The sequence below is a fragment of the Oncorhynchus masou genome, chromosome 30 (genome assembly GCF_036934945.1).
Source record: "Oncorhynchus masou masou isolate Uvic2021 chromosome 30, UVic_Omas_1.1, whole genome shotgun sequence".
In the NCBI taxonomy this organism is placed as follows: domain Eukaryota; kingdom Metazoa; phylum Chordata; class Actinopteri; order Salmoniformes; family Salmonidae; genus Oncorhynchus; species Oncorhynchus masou.
In genome coordinates this window covers 19,549,080-19,567,824 of record NC_088241.1, presented here as the reverse complement: position 1 = coordinate 19,567,824, position 18,745 = coordinate 19,549,080, and the positions used below count along the sequence as shown (strand labels likewise).

Genomic DNA, 18,745 nt, shown 5'->3' with positions numbered 1-18,745 from the left:
CCACCGCATAGTGTGCGCTCCTTTCTCTCTCTCTCTCTCTCTCTCTCTCTCTCTCTCTCTCTCTCTCTCTCTCTCTGTCTCTCTGTCTCTCTCTCTCTCTCTGTCTCTCTCTCTCTCTCCCCTCTCTCTATCTCCCCCCTCACTCTCTTTGTCTCTACGTATAAACCTGCAGATATTAAATGCGTGGCGGTGAATCCTGCTCTCTTTTTGGACCTCTCCTCAACATCACAGTGAAAAGAGAGCTGTGGGAAAACTGGAGAAAAGAAATCTTAACTGCAGCTGTTGGGGCTGATCGGGCGTAAAGGACAAGTCGAGCCATTACCAGGTAAAGAAACTGTGCTGTTGTAAGAGAGGAATGGGTTTCTCGAACAACAAGACAGGGGTCAGGACTGCAAGATGTGCTCAATGCTACTCATGGGGCTTAGCCAAATGCGTGCGTAAATGTACCCATACAATGCATCTCCATCATACATGGGCATGAGTGAAAACACAGAATTATTATATTATTCGACCTACCCAACTGCAATAGTTCTTAATTACAGTTGGAGTAATACAAATGTAGAAGTAAATTAAAGTCAGTATCAAAATTTGCAATATGTTGTTATTATTTTTTTTCCTCAAACATTGGAAATTACAACACAGACGGTTGGCAAAAACATAATCTAAGATATTCCAATAAAACACATCTAATTGGTGTTTATTTATTAAGACATGGTTAATTGGACATCATGTATTTGAAAATGACGCAGTGTCTGTATGACCGTTCATCCTCTACGGATTGTGGTCTGACAAAGGACGCAATAATTTAGCCTATTAGAGTTTGCAGACAAGGGATGCTAGGGGATTTTTTAAAATATATTGCTTGAATTTGGTCGGTTCTGAAACCAAATGAGGCATAAACAGACCCAGTGAAGGGCTGCTCACACCTCTGTCCATTTCAGTCATTTCATGACATGATAAATGTATCATCCCTTTTGGCTTTAGATTGTCATTTGTTTTACATACAAATGTTGCATCTCATTCAATATTATACAGATTTTTACCTTTGACCTTGACAATATCAGACATATAAAAATGTAGCTCTTGATTACAAGCATCTCTAAAACGCATCTGTAAATAGTGGTATAGTAACATTCATGGCCAGTGATTACACTTGCTGTCTGACTAGAGTACTTTATTGATTTAATTATGATATTCTATGTATTTCTTTTTACTGATTGTCAATCATTCTTGGGGCAATCAGCAGTAGAAACCATAACAAAAAACACCCCACTGCGATAACGTTTGTAACGAAAAAATAAATAATCATAAACAGTGCTATGATATAAAAAGTCCATGATATAAAAATATATATGATTGTTTACATTTACTTTGTTGACATACATTGGAGTTAAACAAGCTTATATTTTAGGTTCTGATACAGTACGATAGTTGAACTAAGCTCATGAGGCATTTATAAGTTATATTTTTTCAGGAATCAATGGGTACATATCATTACTATAGAAGTCCAGTAATGTATGTAGGAACTGCTGATTGCCCCTTTAAGATTTAATAGCGATGTGGTCCATAAATGTGTGTTTTGGTATTTAACAAGGTCCTCAATAGTATTTGTAAAAGTCCAAGTGTGTTACTCTGGAGGGAAAACTCACACCCTGCACCCCAATAAGGATTTGAATGTTGACTGTTATTACAGGGCATTCAACCACTTTCTTTGAGATTACTGTGCAGCTTTTCCCTCCTGACTTTGAGCATGATTCCTGAAGACCGGCACACCTATGTCACGCATTGACACATAGTTTACCTTCCTTATTGATTCTCCCTCCAGAGCATGGCAAGTCCCCTGGAGAAGGTGGTGGCCCAGAAGAAAGAGGCCATCGAGGCTGTGATGGAGAGTTTTGAGCGAGGGGCGGAGGTGTTGGCCAGCGCAGTAGGCGAGTTCTTCCCTCTCTGTGTGGCAGCCGCCCCTGTCCTACGACTAGCCCTGGACAACGTGCAGAGCAAAGAGGTCTTCTATGTCAAAGAGCAGTTTCTGGCCGTGAGGAACAAGCTGGACGTACTGTCCACCCAGCTAGAGGACATTGATTGTGAGATTAAGAAGGGTCGGCTGGATTCCCAGTACTTCTCGGTGGAGGAGAACATCAGGAACCAGTTCCGGAAATACATGGACATTCTGGAGGCCAAGCCACAGTTTCAGGAGGTCAAGAAGAGACTGTTTCTGGAGCACTTCTCCAAGACCGGAGGGGAGAAGAACCTGTATGTGCTGTATGATGCTCTGATGGGCACCAACAGCTTTGGGGAGTCCATCTTGGAGGTAGTGGAGAGGTAGAGTGTTCTTAACCATGCTAAATTAACCTTTATGCACTTGGGGAGCATGGTGTTTGTTGAGTATTTTAGTTCGAGAACACTTGTGTTATCAATTTGAACTGTTAACTTGTTATTATGGTAAATAGGATGACTACTTTTACTGTTATTCATAACAACTGAGTGGTTGGTTCTCCATCTGTCTCAGGTATGAGGCGAGGAACAGGCGCCTACTGGAGGACTTCTGTGTGAGGATGAAGGAGCTCTTCTGCCTGGGCCTGATTGCCCTGCTGGGCCACTGTGCCCTCACCAAGGGCCCCGATGAGGAGCAGGAAACCATCCACGTCTGGAGCAGAGAAATCGAGAGAGTGGAATTAAAGATGAAGGCATGCATTGAGGCCTGCGTAGCAGCCTTCCCTGAACAGGCCTGCCTTGACGCCCAGCGTCTTCTCCAGGAAAAAGAGGAACGCAATCTTCAGGACACGGCTCAGGAAGTACAGGAATTTCTCACCAGGAAGTACGACTGGGTGAGCTGGTCGGTCCGGGTGGTCAACCACTCTGGCAGCAGCTATCGGAACTGGCGTGCCGGGGACCACTTCCAACACATGGCCGGTCAGAACTGGTTTGAGGTGCTGCAGGTGAACGATACCAACCTGGTGGTTTCCTACAGCACCAGTCCCCAACCAGTGCCCCGCGACTGCATCCGGCAACTGATGGAGGGGCCGGGGAAGAAGGGTGATGCCCAGGCCGTGGTGGGGGTCCTAGAGAAGCAGCTGGCAGGGTTTGTGGTGCATGCTGTCAGTCACCATAAGGAGAGCGAGGCCACCTGGAGCTTCCCTGAGGACTGCCACTACTGGGAGAGGCACAAGAACGTGGCGCTGTGCATACACTCGGAGTGATGCTGATAGATGTGCAACAAGTCAGACAAATAGGGACCATTATGTAATCAACCTGAAGGGTTATTCTAAATTCTAAATTGACCAACTCAAAAAGGATGTGTGGGAAATGATGGTAAATGGTGATGAGGTTTTGTGAATACGCCATGCAGTTTGTCTTAGCCATTACATAATACTATGCACTGTGTATAGCAAGTAGCTTTGGTGGCAATTAGATTCACTGTATAGAAATCTGAATATTTTGCCAATTGAAGGCAGTGTTACAATAGTCCAGTGTTCGCAGAGTACTTAATGAACTGTATATGCATTTTATTATAAGTGACGAACCCCAACCATAACTTATGACCACATTTTACTCAATACTCTCTCGTAGTTAAATAGCTTAACTCAATGCATCTTACCCTACTGCCAGTAGGAATAACCTTGCTGCCCACAATTCCACAGAGATGATTTTGCTGAGATTGCAACTGCTGAGCTGTGCTCTCATTTTGTCTCTCTACGACACAGGCTGACCTACATTACATTGAAAGAGAGCATGGAAGCTATTTTGCCATCCGTGAAAACAACTTGGCAGTGTTCTCTACTGTGCCTTGTCTTCACAACACACTCAAACCCTTGCTTCTGAACCCATAGCAGGCATGCTGCAGTAGCAGAACTTTAATGGTATTACCTCCCGAGCTGTGCCTATTTGTGAACAGATTACTTATGCCAGTTGTTACAGCATGTATGTGAAGTGATGTTTAATTGACGAATCTTTCTAATTGCTACTAATTCAGTCATAATAAAAACAACATCCAAATTCTAAATATGCATTATGCTTTGTGACAATAAACGGCAACACATCAGCTGTTATTGGATGTATACTGTGTATGTGTGTCTTGCCTGTCTTGTGTAAACATGTTGACGTCTATTGCCATTAAAGCAAGCTAGTGCACCCGCACTCACCGGGGCCCCTACTAATTGAATTGATATTTGCACATAAGTCAGCGTTTCCTGTCCACAGCTTTGGTTGGATAGTCTATGAATAACCTTTGGCTGTGCTAATATCCTGAAGACGAGCTCCAAAGTGCTTGGATCAGCATGATGGAATCACACATTATCGGTGTTGGAGGTGGAGAGCGGCGGAAACGGCCATCATTTCTTGGCCGGTGGAGTAGCTATATGGTTCTGCCAGGGCTTTAGCCTCAGTGCTACACTATCGTCAATCAAGCCTGTCAAAATTGATTGAGTGCAGTCTGTATTATACAATGCAGTTGGAAATAGACCTTTTTTAATCATCCTCCTGTCTTCCATGCACCCTCTCTTAATGTGTCTATGGGATGTGTGAGGAAAACAGGGGTTAAGAGATTTCTTGCTGTTTACTAGGGTGACATAATAGGGTAACATTTCTCTCCTCTCTGAAGGTTGAGTTTCATAGTTAAGGGTATGTGTTCCATAAGAAGGGTCTCATTGATCATACATTTACCACCATTGAAAAGCAAGTGGTGTTGAAAAGAGATAGAATGCTGCAGACCGATGGGTGTCAAATATTCACCATTAAAGAGCACTTCTCTTCAAACACACCATCAAACCTGTCCTGCAGACCACTGGTGAAATGCATCATCACAACAGGATAAACAATGCCACAAAGTTGAATTCCATTGCCAACTTTTTCCCAGGAGGACGGGAAATTGGAGTTAACAGGGCATCCCTGGACTAAATTTGGCTCTTCATGCAGCCTAGCATGGTAGGCTATAGTATAGTATATAAGTATGGAAATAATTGCAAAGTCTCAATTCATAGGCTGGTGGGGTTTATGTTTTATTTCTTTAAATACAGGATTGGAGCCATGTTGTCCCTCTCCATGGTCTGTTTATCACTGTAGGTTGGTGGTTAGTTCAGCTCTTATTACATAAACCATACAGCATAAGCCCATGGAACGTCTTGTATTCATTAGTGGTTCTGTGGGTTTTTCCTGGGTATCGTCTATTGATCCATGGAGCTCTACTCCTGCATAAAGAGCTTTCCCTGTGAAAGCACGTCAATTCCAACTGCCAATATGGAACGATCAAAGCTTGTGTTTGCTAGCCTGATCTATTGAGGGAGTCTGCTTTGTGGTGAAGGAGCCAAGGCTACCTTGTTCATCTGATTTCTCCATGATGAACGAGAAAGGTTGAATGGTGACATGGAGCCGGTGATACTCTGAAGACAGAGGGCGCTATCACCAAACAGATCAACAGGCTTCTCATTGGTCTTCTCCAAGACTCCCGCAGAATGACAGATTTTGCATGGTGATTCTCCACAATCTGCAGCTGTCTCAAAGCAGTTAGGGATTAACATTTGATGGTTTTTACCACATATTGTGCATGAGCATGTTTGATTTTTCATACCAGATTATTTGCAATATGTGGTAAAATGGTAAACCTTTCAAAACTAGAACATAATCCTAATCTGTAGACATTTTCCGAAACATCTTGATTTTTACTTTCACTTTCATAAAGTATTCAAAGATTCCCATAATTCAACAGGACCACGTGTAGCTGTGGCACTGCTGAATGTCAAGAGTATTGATCCCTGTCTTCCATCTCCAAATCGCCCCTAGATACGGATGAAATAGAAAAGAAGCGACGGCTGACATTTCCATTGGAATCTATGCCTATACACTTCCACTCTGTGACAATCAGCATTGAGGAGACAGGACACGAAACACATCATGTTGTTTGCACAGAATGGCTGAGCCCCCTAATGTTAGGAGACATTAACAAACAATCAGCAACAGGTTTGTTGGATTTCATATTTTAACCTGCTCAGGAATTCTAATAAACCCTATCCATTAGATCCAAAGGCCTGTTTAAAGACACGTTCTTCTCCTACTAGCCACGTTTACCCATCTTCAGGAAGAGATCGCAGCTAATATCAATATTTCATAAACAAATGAGTGATTTGATGGAGGGAAGTATCAGAGTGGCCCTGGAGGGTCTGGATCAATGGCAGGATGGTTCTGCCTGGCTGTCTCTGCCAATCCCAGCCCAGGATAATGTTATTACCCATCAGTCGGAATGGACCATCGACCAGCCCACTGCTCTTTAAGTGGGCTAATCCGATAAAAAGCATTAAAACATTTGTTCAGTGACACACAGCAGCAGGTCCAGCCTAGCACTCAGGATCGACTCTCTAAAAGGTCTCTCTCCTGGCTGGAGGATCTGCGGTTGGGGCTGTAGTCTTGTGAGTGTTCAGCTACGCACTTCTCTAGGAGTAGTGGTATATGGGACTCTATGAAATAGTGTATGGAATGTCTACAGAACACATCTTTATGGTGAAATACCATAGAGAAAGTGTGTCCAGTGAATACAAAACATGTGCTTTTGCCATGTGCACTGCCTCAAACAGTTCCCTCATGTTGGGCAACACTTCCGGTCTCCCCCCATGCCCTCAGTGCTCTCCCCTCAAGGCCCCACTAAGTTTGTGCAGTATACTGTAGACTAGACTTCCCCCAGCAAAATTTCTCTCCTCTTAGACATCACGTCAGCAGCCAAGAATCTCAGCAGATGTGTATGTGTCATCTCTCTCTCTCTCTCTCTCTCTCTCTCTCTCTCTCTCTCTCTCTCTCTCTCTCTCTCTCTCTCTCTCTCTCTCTCTCTCTCTCATATCTCGGAGATAAGATCCAGAACTTCTTGTTTGCTCTCCTCCCCCACACTTACCCTCCTCCCCAAACTACACACAGAGTAGTTCCTCTTTTATACTGTACGGTACATCAACCAATTTCGTTAGAGAATTTATCTACTGTAGCCTTGTATGAGCTGGGAGTTAGGGGCTATGGAGTGTGTGTGGGGAGGGGGCTAAAAGGCCTTCCCCCTGGGGAGTATAGGGAGTGTGAGCGAAAGCGTGAGAAAGAGGAAATGGAGGAAGGGAAATCAGGAAACCACACAGCAGCGATCTATGATAGTCAACGCACAGGAAGTAATAGTTTGGAATCTACATATTATCCCCATCTAAACAATCCACGTCATAACTGGCTGTGTGGCTTCATAGACAGTAGACTTTCAGGGAAAGCGTCACATTTAGAGTAAAGTACCAGCTTCAACCTCAGTCTGGGTGGTTCCCTGTAGCAGGACTATAAATAGTCCCCCAGGCTTGCTGTTATTTGTATGTCCACAAAACGATTTGTGAATTAAAGTTGCAATCTGTATATTCATCTAAACAATTCAGTGTGCTCTATAAAACATGTGCTCTCTGTTCTCTCTGTTCTCTCTTTCTTTCTCTCTCTTCTCTCTCTCTCTCTCTCTCTCTCTCTCTCTCTCTCTCTCTCTCTCTCTCTCTCTCTCTCTCTCTCTCTCTTTCTTTCTTTACCCTCCCTCACTCCCACACGTCTCACTCTCTAAGATGCACATATACTGTACAACTCACTCTCTAAGATGCACCTATACTGTACAACCCAGAACTCCAGAACTTCAGTATGGATAAAATACAATACAATTGTTCGGATTTCTTACCTTGTCCTTTGAAATTGACATCATAGCAAGTTCCATGTGTGCAACTTAAATGGTGTAAAATTGTCTGTCAGACAAAATAACATTCTGGTACAAGTATAACTGTATCTAACTATTTAGCAGACTTTGGTTGACACTCATGGTTACCCTATGTGGTCCCGCTACTAAGCACTGTGGCACTCCTCTCTTCCTATGAATGGTATTAGTTGTTTGGCTGGCAAAGCGTGGGCCTGTGTGTGTTAGGCTGGGGTCCACAGCAGGGGACCATGGCCAATGATACTGGAACAATGAGGCATGTGAAAGAATCACGTGACTGTCTAGCTGTCCACCTACACCACTCAAATACTGATGAGGCCAGATTCTAAAGAGAGCTTCACTGCCTCACTGAGTTGTGTGCAACTCAATCAAGCAAATAGACCTCAGAATATGTTTTGAGACACAACAGACAGCAACGGTGTAAAGTACTTCAGTAAAAATTATTTAAAGTACTACTTTTTTTGGATTATCTGTACTTTACTTTACTATTTACATTTTACGTCACTACATTCCTAAAGACAATTATGCACTTTTCACTCCATACATTATCCCTGACACCCAAAATACTAGTTACAATTTCAATGCTTATCAGCAAAGGAAAAAGGTCCAATTCACACACTTATCAAGAGAACGTCCCTGCTCATCCCTACTGCCTCTGATCTGTTGGACTCACTAAACATAAATGCTTCCTTTGTAAATTATGTCTGAGTGTTGGGGTGTGCTCATGGCTGTCAAAAAAAAGTAATACAAAAGGAAATTGTGCCATCTGGTTTGCTAAATATAAGGAATTTGATGTGTAGCATTTACTTTTACTCTCTAATTTTACTCACGTAAGACAATTGAGTACTTTTTCCACCACTGTACTTACTGTAAGTACATTTAAAATCTGATACCTTTAGACTTTTACGCAAGTAGTATTTTACTGGGTTACCTTCACTTTTACTTGAGTCATTTTATATTAAGTTATCTTTACTTTTACTCAAGTATGACAATTGCATACTTTTTCCACCTCTGATGGACAGTATAATCTGGTTACAATGAAACAGATGATTGGAATTTAGCTGTTGTCCACATTTTCTGACATTGCTCCCACCTGCATGCATCAGAGACATTTTAATGTATGAGCCGCTCTGCTGAAATTAGGGGGTAAACAAGATTCTCGACAGTAAGAGTAATTACATTTTCAATTTGCTTAAAGTCTGTGGGTGATTCACTTGGCTTGTAGGCAAGGATGACGTCTGGGGTGAATTTGTCTGCAATCAATAAGCTGACCTATCCCAGCCTCTGAACCTTTATCTGTTTCCTCTGATCTAACCTGAGTTTGTATCGATCTGTGGGACTGACTCATGGCTTGGGCCTGTCTCTGTGATGGAGACAAACAAGCATCCCCCACCAGTAGGGCGGCTGTGTGTATACAGATCAGTGGCTTCTCACTGGGCTCTGACATCAATTCAACATCTATTCCACATTGGTTCAGCGTAAATTAATTGAAATGGCTTGGAAACAACGTTGATTCAACCAGTGTGTGGCCAGTGGGTTATGACTCAGATTGGTCAAAGTTCTGTTAGAGCGCAGCATTTATGGATGATTAGCCTATTGTACTTAACAACACATGACAAAGAGGGAAAGGGAGAGTGAGAAATTGTGTTTGTTAGTGAAGTTAATCATTATCAAATAGTTAATTGCCATAGCAGCATTTGTTTGGATGTTAAATGACGAGAAGGAGTCAATGAAGCGAGTAACCAGTCTTGTTCAGCACATTGTAGTACATCCGGGTACATCAAGCACACTGGTAAAAACACTTCTGTTGCAGCAATGAACATTTACCAACAGATGGCATTAACGTGCCAACTTACACCCATAACATCTTCCCTTTTATAAAATAGGACAGGAGATGTCAATTCACTAACAAAGCAAACCTAGTAATAATATCCAGCATGAACAGTTTTTTTTTTCAGGTATAAACACATTTTGATAGTCTGTTCACTTTTCCCATTTATTAAAAAAAAAATTATGCCAGGAATCTATAGGAGAAAACCTACAGATAAAGTATTTTAGGTGGCTGGGACAGCCGCCCACAGCGTGAAAAGACAGGGGGCGTTTCTGTGAAGACTGCGGGATCACGCACATGCATGTCATCTGACTGTCTGAGGGGAGTATTGATGGGCGAGGGAGCGGGCGTCCTGTGATCCCCTGGCTCCTCACGACCCCTATGACCATCAGGGTTCTGAGTAGGGGCTGGCTCAGCAACCCAAAGGTCAACCCTGTTATGACGGTACAGTAATCCATTCACTACGACCAAAAATGTGGTTAAACTGATGTAAGTTTGCCTGCATTAAAGTCCCTGGCCACTAGGAGCGCCACTTCTGGGTGAGCATTTTCTTCTTTGCTTATTGCCTTATAGAGTTGGTTGAGAGCGGTCTTAGTGCCAGCATCGCTTTGCGGTGTTAAATAGACGGCTATGAAAAATACAGATGAGAACATTCTTGGTAGATAGTGTGGTCGACAGCTTATCATAAGGTACTCTACCTCAGGCGAGCAATACCTCAAGACTTATTTGATATTAGACATCGCACACCAGCTGTTATTGACAAAAAGAAACACACCCCCACCCCTCGTCTTACCAGATTTAGCATCTCTGTTCTGACGTTGTATGGAAAATCCTGCCAGCTCTATATTGTCCGTTTCTTCATTCAACCACGTCTCGGTGAAACAGACGATGTTACAGTTTTTAAAGTCCCGTTGGTAGGATAATCTTAACAGTAAAACATCAGCCACGTTCTTCGGTGCCATCATGTCAGAGCAAACACCAATACAGGAGGTCGAAGGGCCAAACTGAGCAATCCGGGGAGACCTCTGGGTCACCTCCCTGACAAAGGCCCTTCTCCCCGGATTGCTCAGTTTGGCCCGGGCAGCCAGCTAGGAAGAGTCTTGGTAGTTCCAAACTTCTTCCATTTAAGAATGTTGGAGGCCACTGTGTTCTTGGGGACCTTCAATGCTGCAGACATTGATTTTCACTCTGACAGAGCTCCAGAGTTCCTCTGTGGAGATGTGAGAACCTTCCAGAAGGACAACCATCTCTGCAGTACTCCACCAATCAGACCATTATGGTAGAGTGTCCAGACGGAAGCCCCTCCTCCGGAAAAGGCACATGGCAGCCTGCTTGGAGTTTGCCATAAGGAACCTAAAGGACTCTGACCATGAGAAACAAGATTCTCTGATTCTCTGATGAAACCAAGATTGAACTCTTTGGCCTGAATTCCAAGCGTCCCGTCTGGAGGAAACCTGGCACCGTCCCTACAGGGAAGCATGGTGGCAGCATCATGCTGTGGGGGTGTTTTTCAGTGGTAGGGACTGGGAGACTAGTCAGGATCGAGGGAAAGATGAACAGAGCAAAGAACAGAGAGAATCTTGATGAATCCCTCCTCCAGAGCGCTCAGGACCTCAGACTGGGGCGAAGGTTCACTTTCCAACAGGACAACAACCCTAAGCACATACCCAATACAGTGCATGATTGGCTTTGGGACAAGTCTCTGAATGTCCTTGAGTGGCCCAGCCAGAGCCTGAACTTGAATCCGATCGAACATCTCAGAGAGAACTGAAAATAGCTGTGCAGCGACGCTCCCCATCCAAACTGCCAGAGCTTGAGAGGATATGCAGAGAAGAATTGGAGAAACTCCCCAAATACAGGTGTGCCAAGCTTGTAGTGTAATACCCAAGAAGACCCAATGCTGTAATCCCTGCCGAAGTTGCTTCAACAAAGTACTGAGTAAAAGGTCTGAATACTTACAGTGGGTCAAAAAAGTATTTAGTCAGCCACCAATTGTGCAAGTTCTCCCACTTAACAAGATGAGAGAGGTGTAATTTTCATCATAGGTACACTTCAACTATGACAGACAAAATGAGGGGGAAAAAATCCAGAAAATCACATTGTAAGATTTTTAATGAATTTATGTGCAAATTATGGTGGAAAATAAGTATTTGGTCAATAACAATAGTTTATCTCAATACTTTGTTATATACCCTTTGTTGGCAATGACAGAGGTCAAACGTTTTCTGTAAGTCTTCACAAGGTTTTCACACACTGTTGCTGGTATTTTGGCCCATTCCTCCATGCAGATCTCAGATTGTGAAAAACTGAGTTTAAATGTATTTGGCTAAGGTGTATATAAACTTCTGACTTCAACTGTATGTGGGGGATACAACCATCCCAGCTCTGCAGCTCTGCATGCTTCAAAGAGACTATTTTGCTTCAAAGAGAATCATTAGATCATTTGTTTTGGGACTGTCCATATGTAGCTTGTTTTGGTTGCAAGTTCAGGAATGGCTGAAACATTGCAAAATTAATCTGGAGCTAACTCCGCAAATAGCACTGCTGGGTGAAGATTCTTGCAGTCGTATTTGGAACTAACTGAAGTTTATTTAGTACTTTATCTGGGTAGCCAGAGTGTAGAGCTGTCAGGTGTACTCCTGTTGCCTCCCTCCGGCTCTTGACATCGCAGGTCTACTAACCACCAGTCCTGGCTACATTATTACGTACACCTTTTCACCATCATTACACACACCTGGTTGTCATTCACTCCTTGATTACTCCCATTTTATTTAGCCCTCAGTTGTCATCGGTCACTAGGTGTTATTGTTTTCTCTCATGTTCAGTACGCGTCTCATGTTTGTTCATCTGTTTCGGTTCATTATTCAACTCACCTTCTGCACCTGTTTCCTGGCTCCCGGCATATGCGTTACAGAATAACACCTCAACAATATGGAAGCCGAAGAATATTCAACCCTCTTCCAGACGGGTCATCTATTCTATCAGCACCAAGACCTGCTGGCGAAACTGGTGACGGCCAAGGAGGACATCCTCTGCGTTGTCCACCACTTCGACACCACCAGCGAGGTTACCCATTCCCCTATCAGAGGGCCTCACAGTGAGCCAGCCCCCAGCATACCCAGCCGTCCGCCCAGGTCAGCGATGCCGACTGTCCCTTCCAGAGAAATATGACGGAACTCCATCGAAATGCCGTGGCTTCCTACTCCAGTGCTTCCTCTATTTCACCTGTCAGATGGGCGCCCCCACCACTGAGAGGTCCAAGGTTGCCATGGTCATTTCCCTGCTGACCGAACAGCCATTGGAGTGGGCTACGGCCGTCTGGGAGAGAGGAGAGGAGGAGCTGGGTTCCTATGAGAGGTTCATGGCTCTGTTCAGAGTGGTATTCGACCATCCTCCAAAGGGCAGACAGGGAGGTGAGCAACTTTTCCAGCCCTGGCACGGTGCCCAGACCGCTGCGGAGTACGCTCTCACCTTTTGGATTGTGGTAGCTTCCAGTGGATGGAATGAGCCGGCGCTCCACACTCTCCTCCTTGATGAGGAGGTCAAGATGGAGTTGGCATGTCGAGAAGACAACATTTCCTTGAACGCTCTCATCTCGATGGCCATCTGTCTGAATAACCTTATTTGGGAGCGCCAGTGTGCACCTACCCACTCACCTCCCTCCTTTGGCTATCCTGAGGCAGAGCCTGAACCCATGGAGGCAGGAGCCACACACCTCTTTGCGGCAGAGTGGCATTGCCAGAGACAGGGGCTCTGTCCCTATTGCAACCAGGGGGGGCACCAGTTTCAGCGGTGTTCGGTGTGCTCTAACCCGGGGTCCACTAGAGCAGAGGGGCGGCCCCGTGACTTTCCATATCCCAGAGTAGGCATGAGTATTTCATTATCATAATTTTTCCGCCAAACCCTTTATGGTTCCTATTTCACTGGCTAACTGTCCTTCAAGTGTTGTTTCTACAGCTCTGGTGGACACTGGTGCTGCTGGGAACTTCATTGATCAGGCCCTCGTATGCTCCCTGAACTTATCATACCTCTCCTTTTCCTATCCAAGCCCTTGGATACACGACCATCGGGATCCGGCACATTTACGCACATCACCGCACCACTTACCCTTACCATGGGACCCATGCATCAGGAAAGCCTTCCTTCTTCATTACCTCTACACAAGGTAATCCTCGGTAATCCCGTGGTTCCAACATCACAACCCCACCATTGTATGGTCGACCGTGAAAATTACCGCCTGGGGACCAGGATGTCGGAGGACATGCTTTCCCGTACCCTGTGGTTCCACGCCGGTGGAGGGGCCCTGTAAGTGCCCTTCATTTGTGCCCAGTGTCGTTGGCCCCGTGTTTTGGGATGTAGATGTGGACATCCACCAGGCTCTGGAGAGGGTACCTGCTCCTGCCACCTGCCCTCCGGAGTGCATCTACATTCCAACGGGGGTGAGAGATCAGCTGTTGACCTGGGCACACACATCCCTCACCACTGGACACCCAGGTATCACCCGCACTATCCAATCCCTCTGCAAGAAGTACGGTGGCCCACCTTGGCGCAGGACTTCACCCACTATGTCAACTCCACTTCCCATGCCTCAGCGGCCCTGGTCACATCTGTCCATAGACTTTGTAACTGATCTCCACCTTTCTGATGGGTTTTACCACTATTATGTTTATTGTTGATAGATTATTTAAATCCTGCCATTTTATCCCTCTCTTTGGTCTACCCACTGCTCTCCACGTCACTGAGGCAATATTCTAGCAGGTCTTCCGGTACTATGGCTTTCTGGAGGACATTGTTCCCGGCCGTGGTCCCCAGTTCACTTTGTGGGTCTTGAACGGGCAGGTGGAGAGGACCAACCAGGAGCTGGGGAAGGAGTCACTGCCAGGACCGCAAGGAGAGTGGGCCCGGTTCCTTCCCTGGGCGGTATACACCCAGAACTAATTTCGACACTCCTCCACCCAGCTGACTCCCTTTCAGTGCATCCTGGGATATCAGCCGGCCCGCCTCCGCTGACTCCGAGCCAGACCAAGGTCATTGCAGTGGACGAAATGTTCCACCCATCTGAGGCTCCAGCATGCCGTCCGCCGTCAGAAGGCTCAGGCGTATCGCCAACGCAGTGAGGCTCCCGTGTTCCATCCTGGTGATCGCGTCTTGGTCTCCACCAGGAACCTCCCGCTCTGCCTGCCAAGGTCCTTGCAATAAGCACATTATTTGTTGCAATTGCAAACGTGCTAAGATGGTGATCTGAAAATATTTAGACCCACAATACCTATTCCACGGGACACAACTAGATACCGGGTATGATTGCGGCAATGCACAGGTCCCGAGACATGTTGGACAAAACCCACTGAGTCGATGATGGCTTCTAAAGCCTTTTGGAGTGGGTCTGTGGACTTGTCAATGTGAATGTTGAAGTCACCACAAATGTGAATATTATCTGCAATGACAAAGAGGTCCGACAGGAATTCAGGGAACTGTGAGGAACACTGTATATGGCTGTCGTGTCTTTGGTTATGCCAGATTAAGTGATATGACATGCTATTCTATAAAATCCTTTCTCCGTAATTAATATTACCTGATTGAGCTAATCATGTATATGTAATTAACTAGAGAGTCGGGGCACCACAAAATAATATTTATAGAGCTGTTATCTTCCGAATAAACTCTTAAAGACCTAGTAATATTTTACATCAATACCAGTCAATATTAATCGTCACCTTAATTCAGTCTCATCTGAAAGTTGTAAATTCTTGATTACAAATTACTTCATAAAGGAAAATGTCCCTAGCGGGCGGAACAGATATGACAGCTGGTTAAACAAAGAAAAGGGGCTGGGTTTGAGTGAAAGAGCGGGAAGACTGAGGAACAAAGGGAGAAGCGATGTCTCTACCGTAAATACTGTATCTTATGCATTCTAAATTACCCCCCATTTGGAAAAGGAAAATGCAATAAATATTTACTCTGAGCTGCGCTTCAGTAGGTTGATGGTAGATGAAAGGCTGTGTCCTTTGAATAATGTCTCTCCTGGTAAATTGAATATGTTGTAGTAACATTGTTGTGTGGTAGACGGGATACTCTGTCTGTTCTTTCCTAGCACACATTTGCAGCTGCTGTTGCTAACTCAAAGGCTAGGAGGTATCACTTCTGTAGTGAATAAGAGTTCAAAGTTCATACCATTCGCAACCAAAGCTCATGCTGAGGTTGGTTTAGTTCTGTAGTTGACATCTGAACCATTCTGATATCGGATCGTCATCCTAACATCCTCGGAACAGATAGTTATTTGCCCTTTTAACGCAGAGGCTGCAGACCTCACATACTTGGAACAGGAGGTTACATTTTCGTCAAGGCTTTATATAGTGGAGTGAGAAGGGTGTGTTTGAAAAGTTTAATCTCTCTTCACAGGGGCGGGCCACTGATTTAGCAGAGCCCTAACCTTATGAAAACCCAAATCTCTCATTTGGAAGCTAAAATTACATTTCATCTCTTCACCAATAATTTTATATTCAAACATTTAAACTGAACAACAATTCCATGTGAAACCGATAACTGCAATGTGCAGACTTTTCACTGTAGAGTTTGTCATCCTATCATTGATGAGAATGTCTCAGATGACAACCGAACTGACATCATATTCATTAAGTACCACCGCATATGTTCAATTGGTCGGATTACCAGAATATAGTTAATTTCCCCCCACCTTCTGATGTTCCCAGAATCTCTATGTTAACCAAGGGGTTTTCAAATGTCACATCAGTAGGGTAGAGAGAGGAAAAAGGGGGGAAGAGGTATTTATGACTGTCATAAACCTACCCCCAGGCCAACATCATGACATGGCCCAGGTGGCCTGTAAACAGTAGCTATACAACGTGATTGAGTAGGCTGCATAGATTTCATGACTAGAAGGTAAAAACATGAAAACGCAGACTTTTTTTTTTCTTTAAATTTGCTGTCATAAATGTGAGCAACACCTCCACCTTTGCAGGGTGCGTGGGGGAAATGGTCACTAATGTAGCCAGCAGGAGAAGCTTCCTTTAACACAGTAAATTCATCAAGCTTGAGACATGCTTCAGTCAGTCCAACCACATCAATGTTATGATATATGATTAGTTTATTGACTATGACTGCCTTGTAAGTGAAGGAACTAACATTAAGTAGTCTTATTTTGAGATGTCTCTTTCATTAATGACAGGAATGGAGGAGGTCTTTATTCCAGTGAGATTGCTATGGCAAAAACCGTGATGTTTTGCCAGACCTAGATAGAGGCACAGGCACAGTCTCAATGGGAAAAACTAAGCTGACTACACTGACTGTGCTCGGAGCAGACTCCACTAAGCTGGCAGGCTGGCAGCCTGGCTAACAGCCTGCTGCTTAGCTGTACCGTATCAAATAAAATTATGACATAATCCTGTGTTTAAAATTTCACCCTCAAAACAATAGTTTTGTATTGTTGGGAAAGGGCATGTAAGTAAGCATTTCACTGTAAAGTCAACAGTTCGGTTCATGTGACGAATAACATTTGATTTGCCAATATGTTGACAAATTATGTAAAAACAACATTGATTCAACAGCCTGTTTGTGCCCAGTGAGGTGTAGCATCTTAATTTGACTAGTCTCAGGAGTAAAATAAACCTGGACAGGTGGGCTTGATTTTTCATAAAAGAACGGGATAATTTCTAAATGGAAAGTGGTTTTGATAGACTACACTAAGCTATACTTTAGGTGTAGCCTACAGCTGTATTTCAGATACTGTAACGGCTTTCGTCTGGTGGAAGAGAAGCGGACCAAAATGCAGCGTGGTGGTTATTCATGTTCTTTAGTAAATGACTCGACATGAAATAACTAAACAAAACAATAAACAAACGTGAAAACCTATACAGCCTATCTGGTGAACATAAACACAGAGACAGGAACAATCACCCACAAAATACTCAAAGAATATGGCTGCCTAAATATGGTTCCCAATCAGAGACAACGATAAACACCTGCCTCTGATTGAGAACCACTCCAGACAGCCATAGACTATGCTAGATACCCCCACTAAGCCACACACCCAATACCTAACAAAACCCCAAGACAAAACACACCACAATAAACCCATGTCACACCCTGGCCTGACCAAATAAATAAAGACAAACACAATATACTTCGACCAGGGCGTGACAGAACCCCCCCCCCCGAAGGTGCGGCTCCCGGACGCACACCAAAACCATAGGGGAGGGTCTGGGTGGGCGTCTGTCCATGGTGGCGGCTCCGGCGCAGGACGTGGACCCCACTCTATCAATGTCTTAGTCCCTCCTCCTCGCGTCCTTGGATAGTCCACCCTCGCCGCCGACCATGGCCTAGTAGTCCTCACCCAGAACCCCACTGGACTGACGGGCAGCTCGGGACTGAGGGGCAGCTCGGGACTGAGGGGAAGCTCAGTACTGATGGGAAGCACAGCACTGATGGGAAGCTCAGCACTGATGGGAAGCTCAGCACTGAGAGGAAGCCCAGAACTGAGAGGAAGCTCAGCACTGAGAGGAAGCTCAGGCAGGTAGTTGGATCCGGCAGATCCTGGCTGGCTGGCGGTTCTGGAAGAGTCTGGTTGACTGGCAGATCTGGAAGAGTCTGGCTGACTGGCAGATCTGGAAGAGTCTGGCTGACTGGCGGATCCTGGCAGAGTCTGGCTGACTGGCGGATCCTGGCTGACTGGCAGATCTGGAAGAGTCTGGCTGACTGGCGGATCTGGAAGAGTCTGGCTGACTGGCGGATCTGGAAGAGTCTGGCTGACTGGCGGATCTGGAAGAGTCTGGCTGACTGGCGGATCCTGGCAGATTAACGGCTCTGGCTGCTCCATGCTGACTGGCAGCTCTGGCTGCTCCATGCTGACTGGCGGCTCTGGCTGCTCCATGCTGACTGGCGGCTCTGGCTGCTCCATGCTGACTGGCGGCTCTGGCTGCTCCATGCTGACTGGCGGCTCTGGCTGCTCCATGCAGACTGGCGTCTCTGGCGGCTTCTTGCAGACTGGCAGCTCTGGCGACTTCTTGCAGACTGGCAGCTCTGGCGGCTTCTTGCAGACTGGCAGCTCTGGCTGCTCCATGCAGACTGGCAGCTCTGGCAGCTCCTTGCAGACTGGCAGCTTCTTGCAGCTCTGGCAGCTCCTTGCAGACTGCCAGCTCTGGCTGTTCCATGAAGACTGACAGCTCTGGCTGCTCCATGCAGACTGACAGCTCTGG

General features: G+C 45.2%; 1 protein-coding gene and 1 long non-coding RNA gene across 4 annotated transcripts in view; one reads left to right on the top strand and one right to left on the bottom strand.

The window, feature by feature from the left end:
• Window positions 1-18,745, bottom strand: part of LOC135522274 (uncharacterized) — a 66,132-nt gene that overhangs the window by 24,717 nt on the left and 22,670 nt on the right. For 2 of the 3 annotated variants that reach the window (XR_010452663.1, XR_010452664.1), the window contains exon 1: window positions 7,670-7,852. The exons of the other annotated variant lie outside the window; for it this stretch is intronic. This is a non-coding gene — a long non-coding RNA (uncharacterized LOC135522274). Of the gene's footprint in view, window positions 1-7,669; window positions 7,853-18,745 lie in introns of those variants that run through there. 3 annotated transcript variants of the gene reach the window in all.
• Window positions 172-4,130, top strand: LOC135523109 (protein rapunzel-like). The gene is made up of 3 exons (XM_064949834.1): window positions 172-325; window positions 1,826-2,322; window positions 2,510-4,130. Exons 2-3 carry the CDS (start codon window positions 1,829-1,831, stop codon window positions 3,198-3,200), a joined length of 1,185 nt encoding a protein of 394 aa, XP_064805906.1. The 5' UTR covers window positions 172-325; window positions 1,826-1,828; the 3' UTR covers window positions 3,201-4,130.

Bases quoted from the DNA above. Each gene is read 5' to 3' on its own strand.
- LOC135523109 (XM_064949834.1), top strand. From the start codon at position 1,829: ATGGCAAGTCCCCTGGAGAAGGTGGTGGCCCAGAAGAAAGAGGCCATC. The intron at 2,323-2,509 runs GTAGAGTGTTCT...CATCTGTCTCAG, and splicing joins ATCTTGGAGGTAGTGGAGAG to GTATGAGGCGAGGAACAGGC.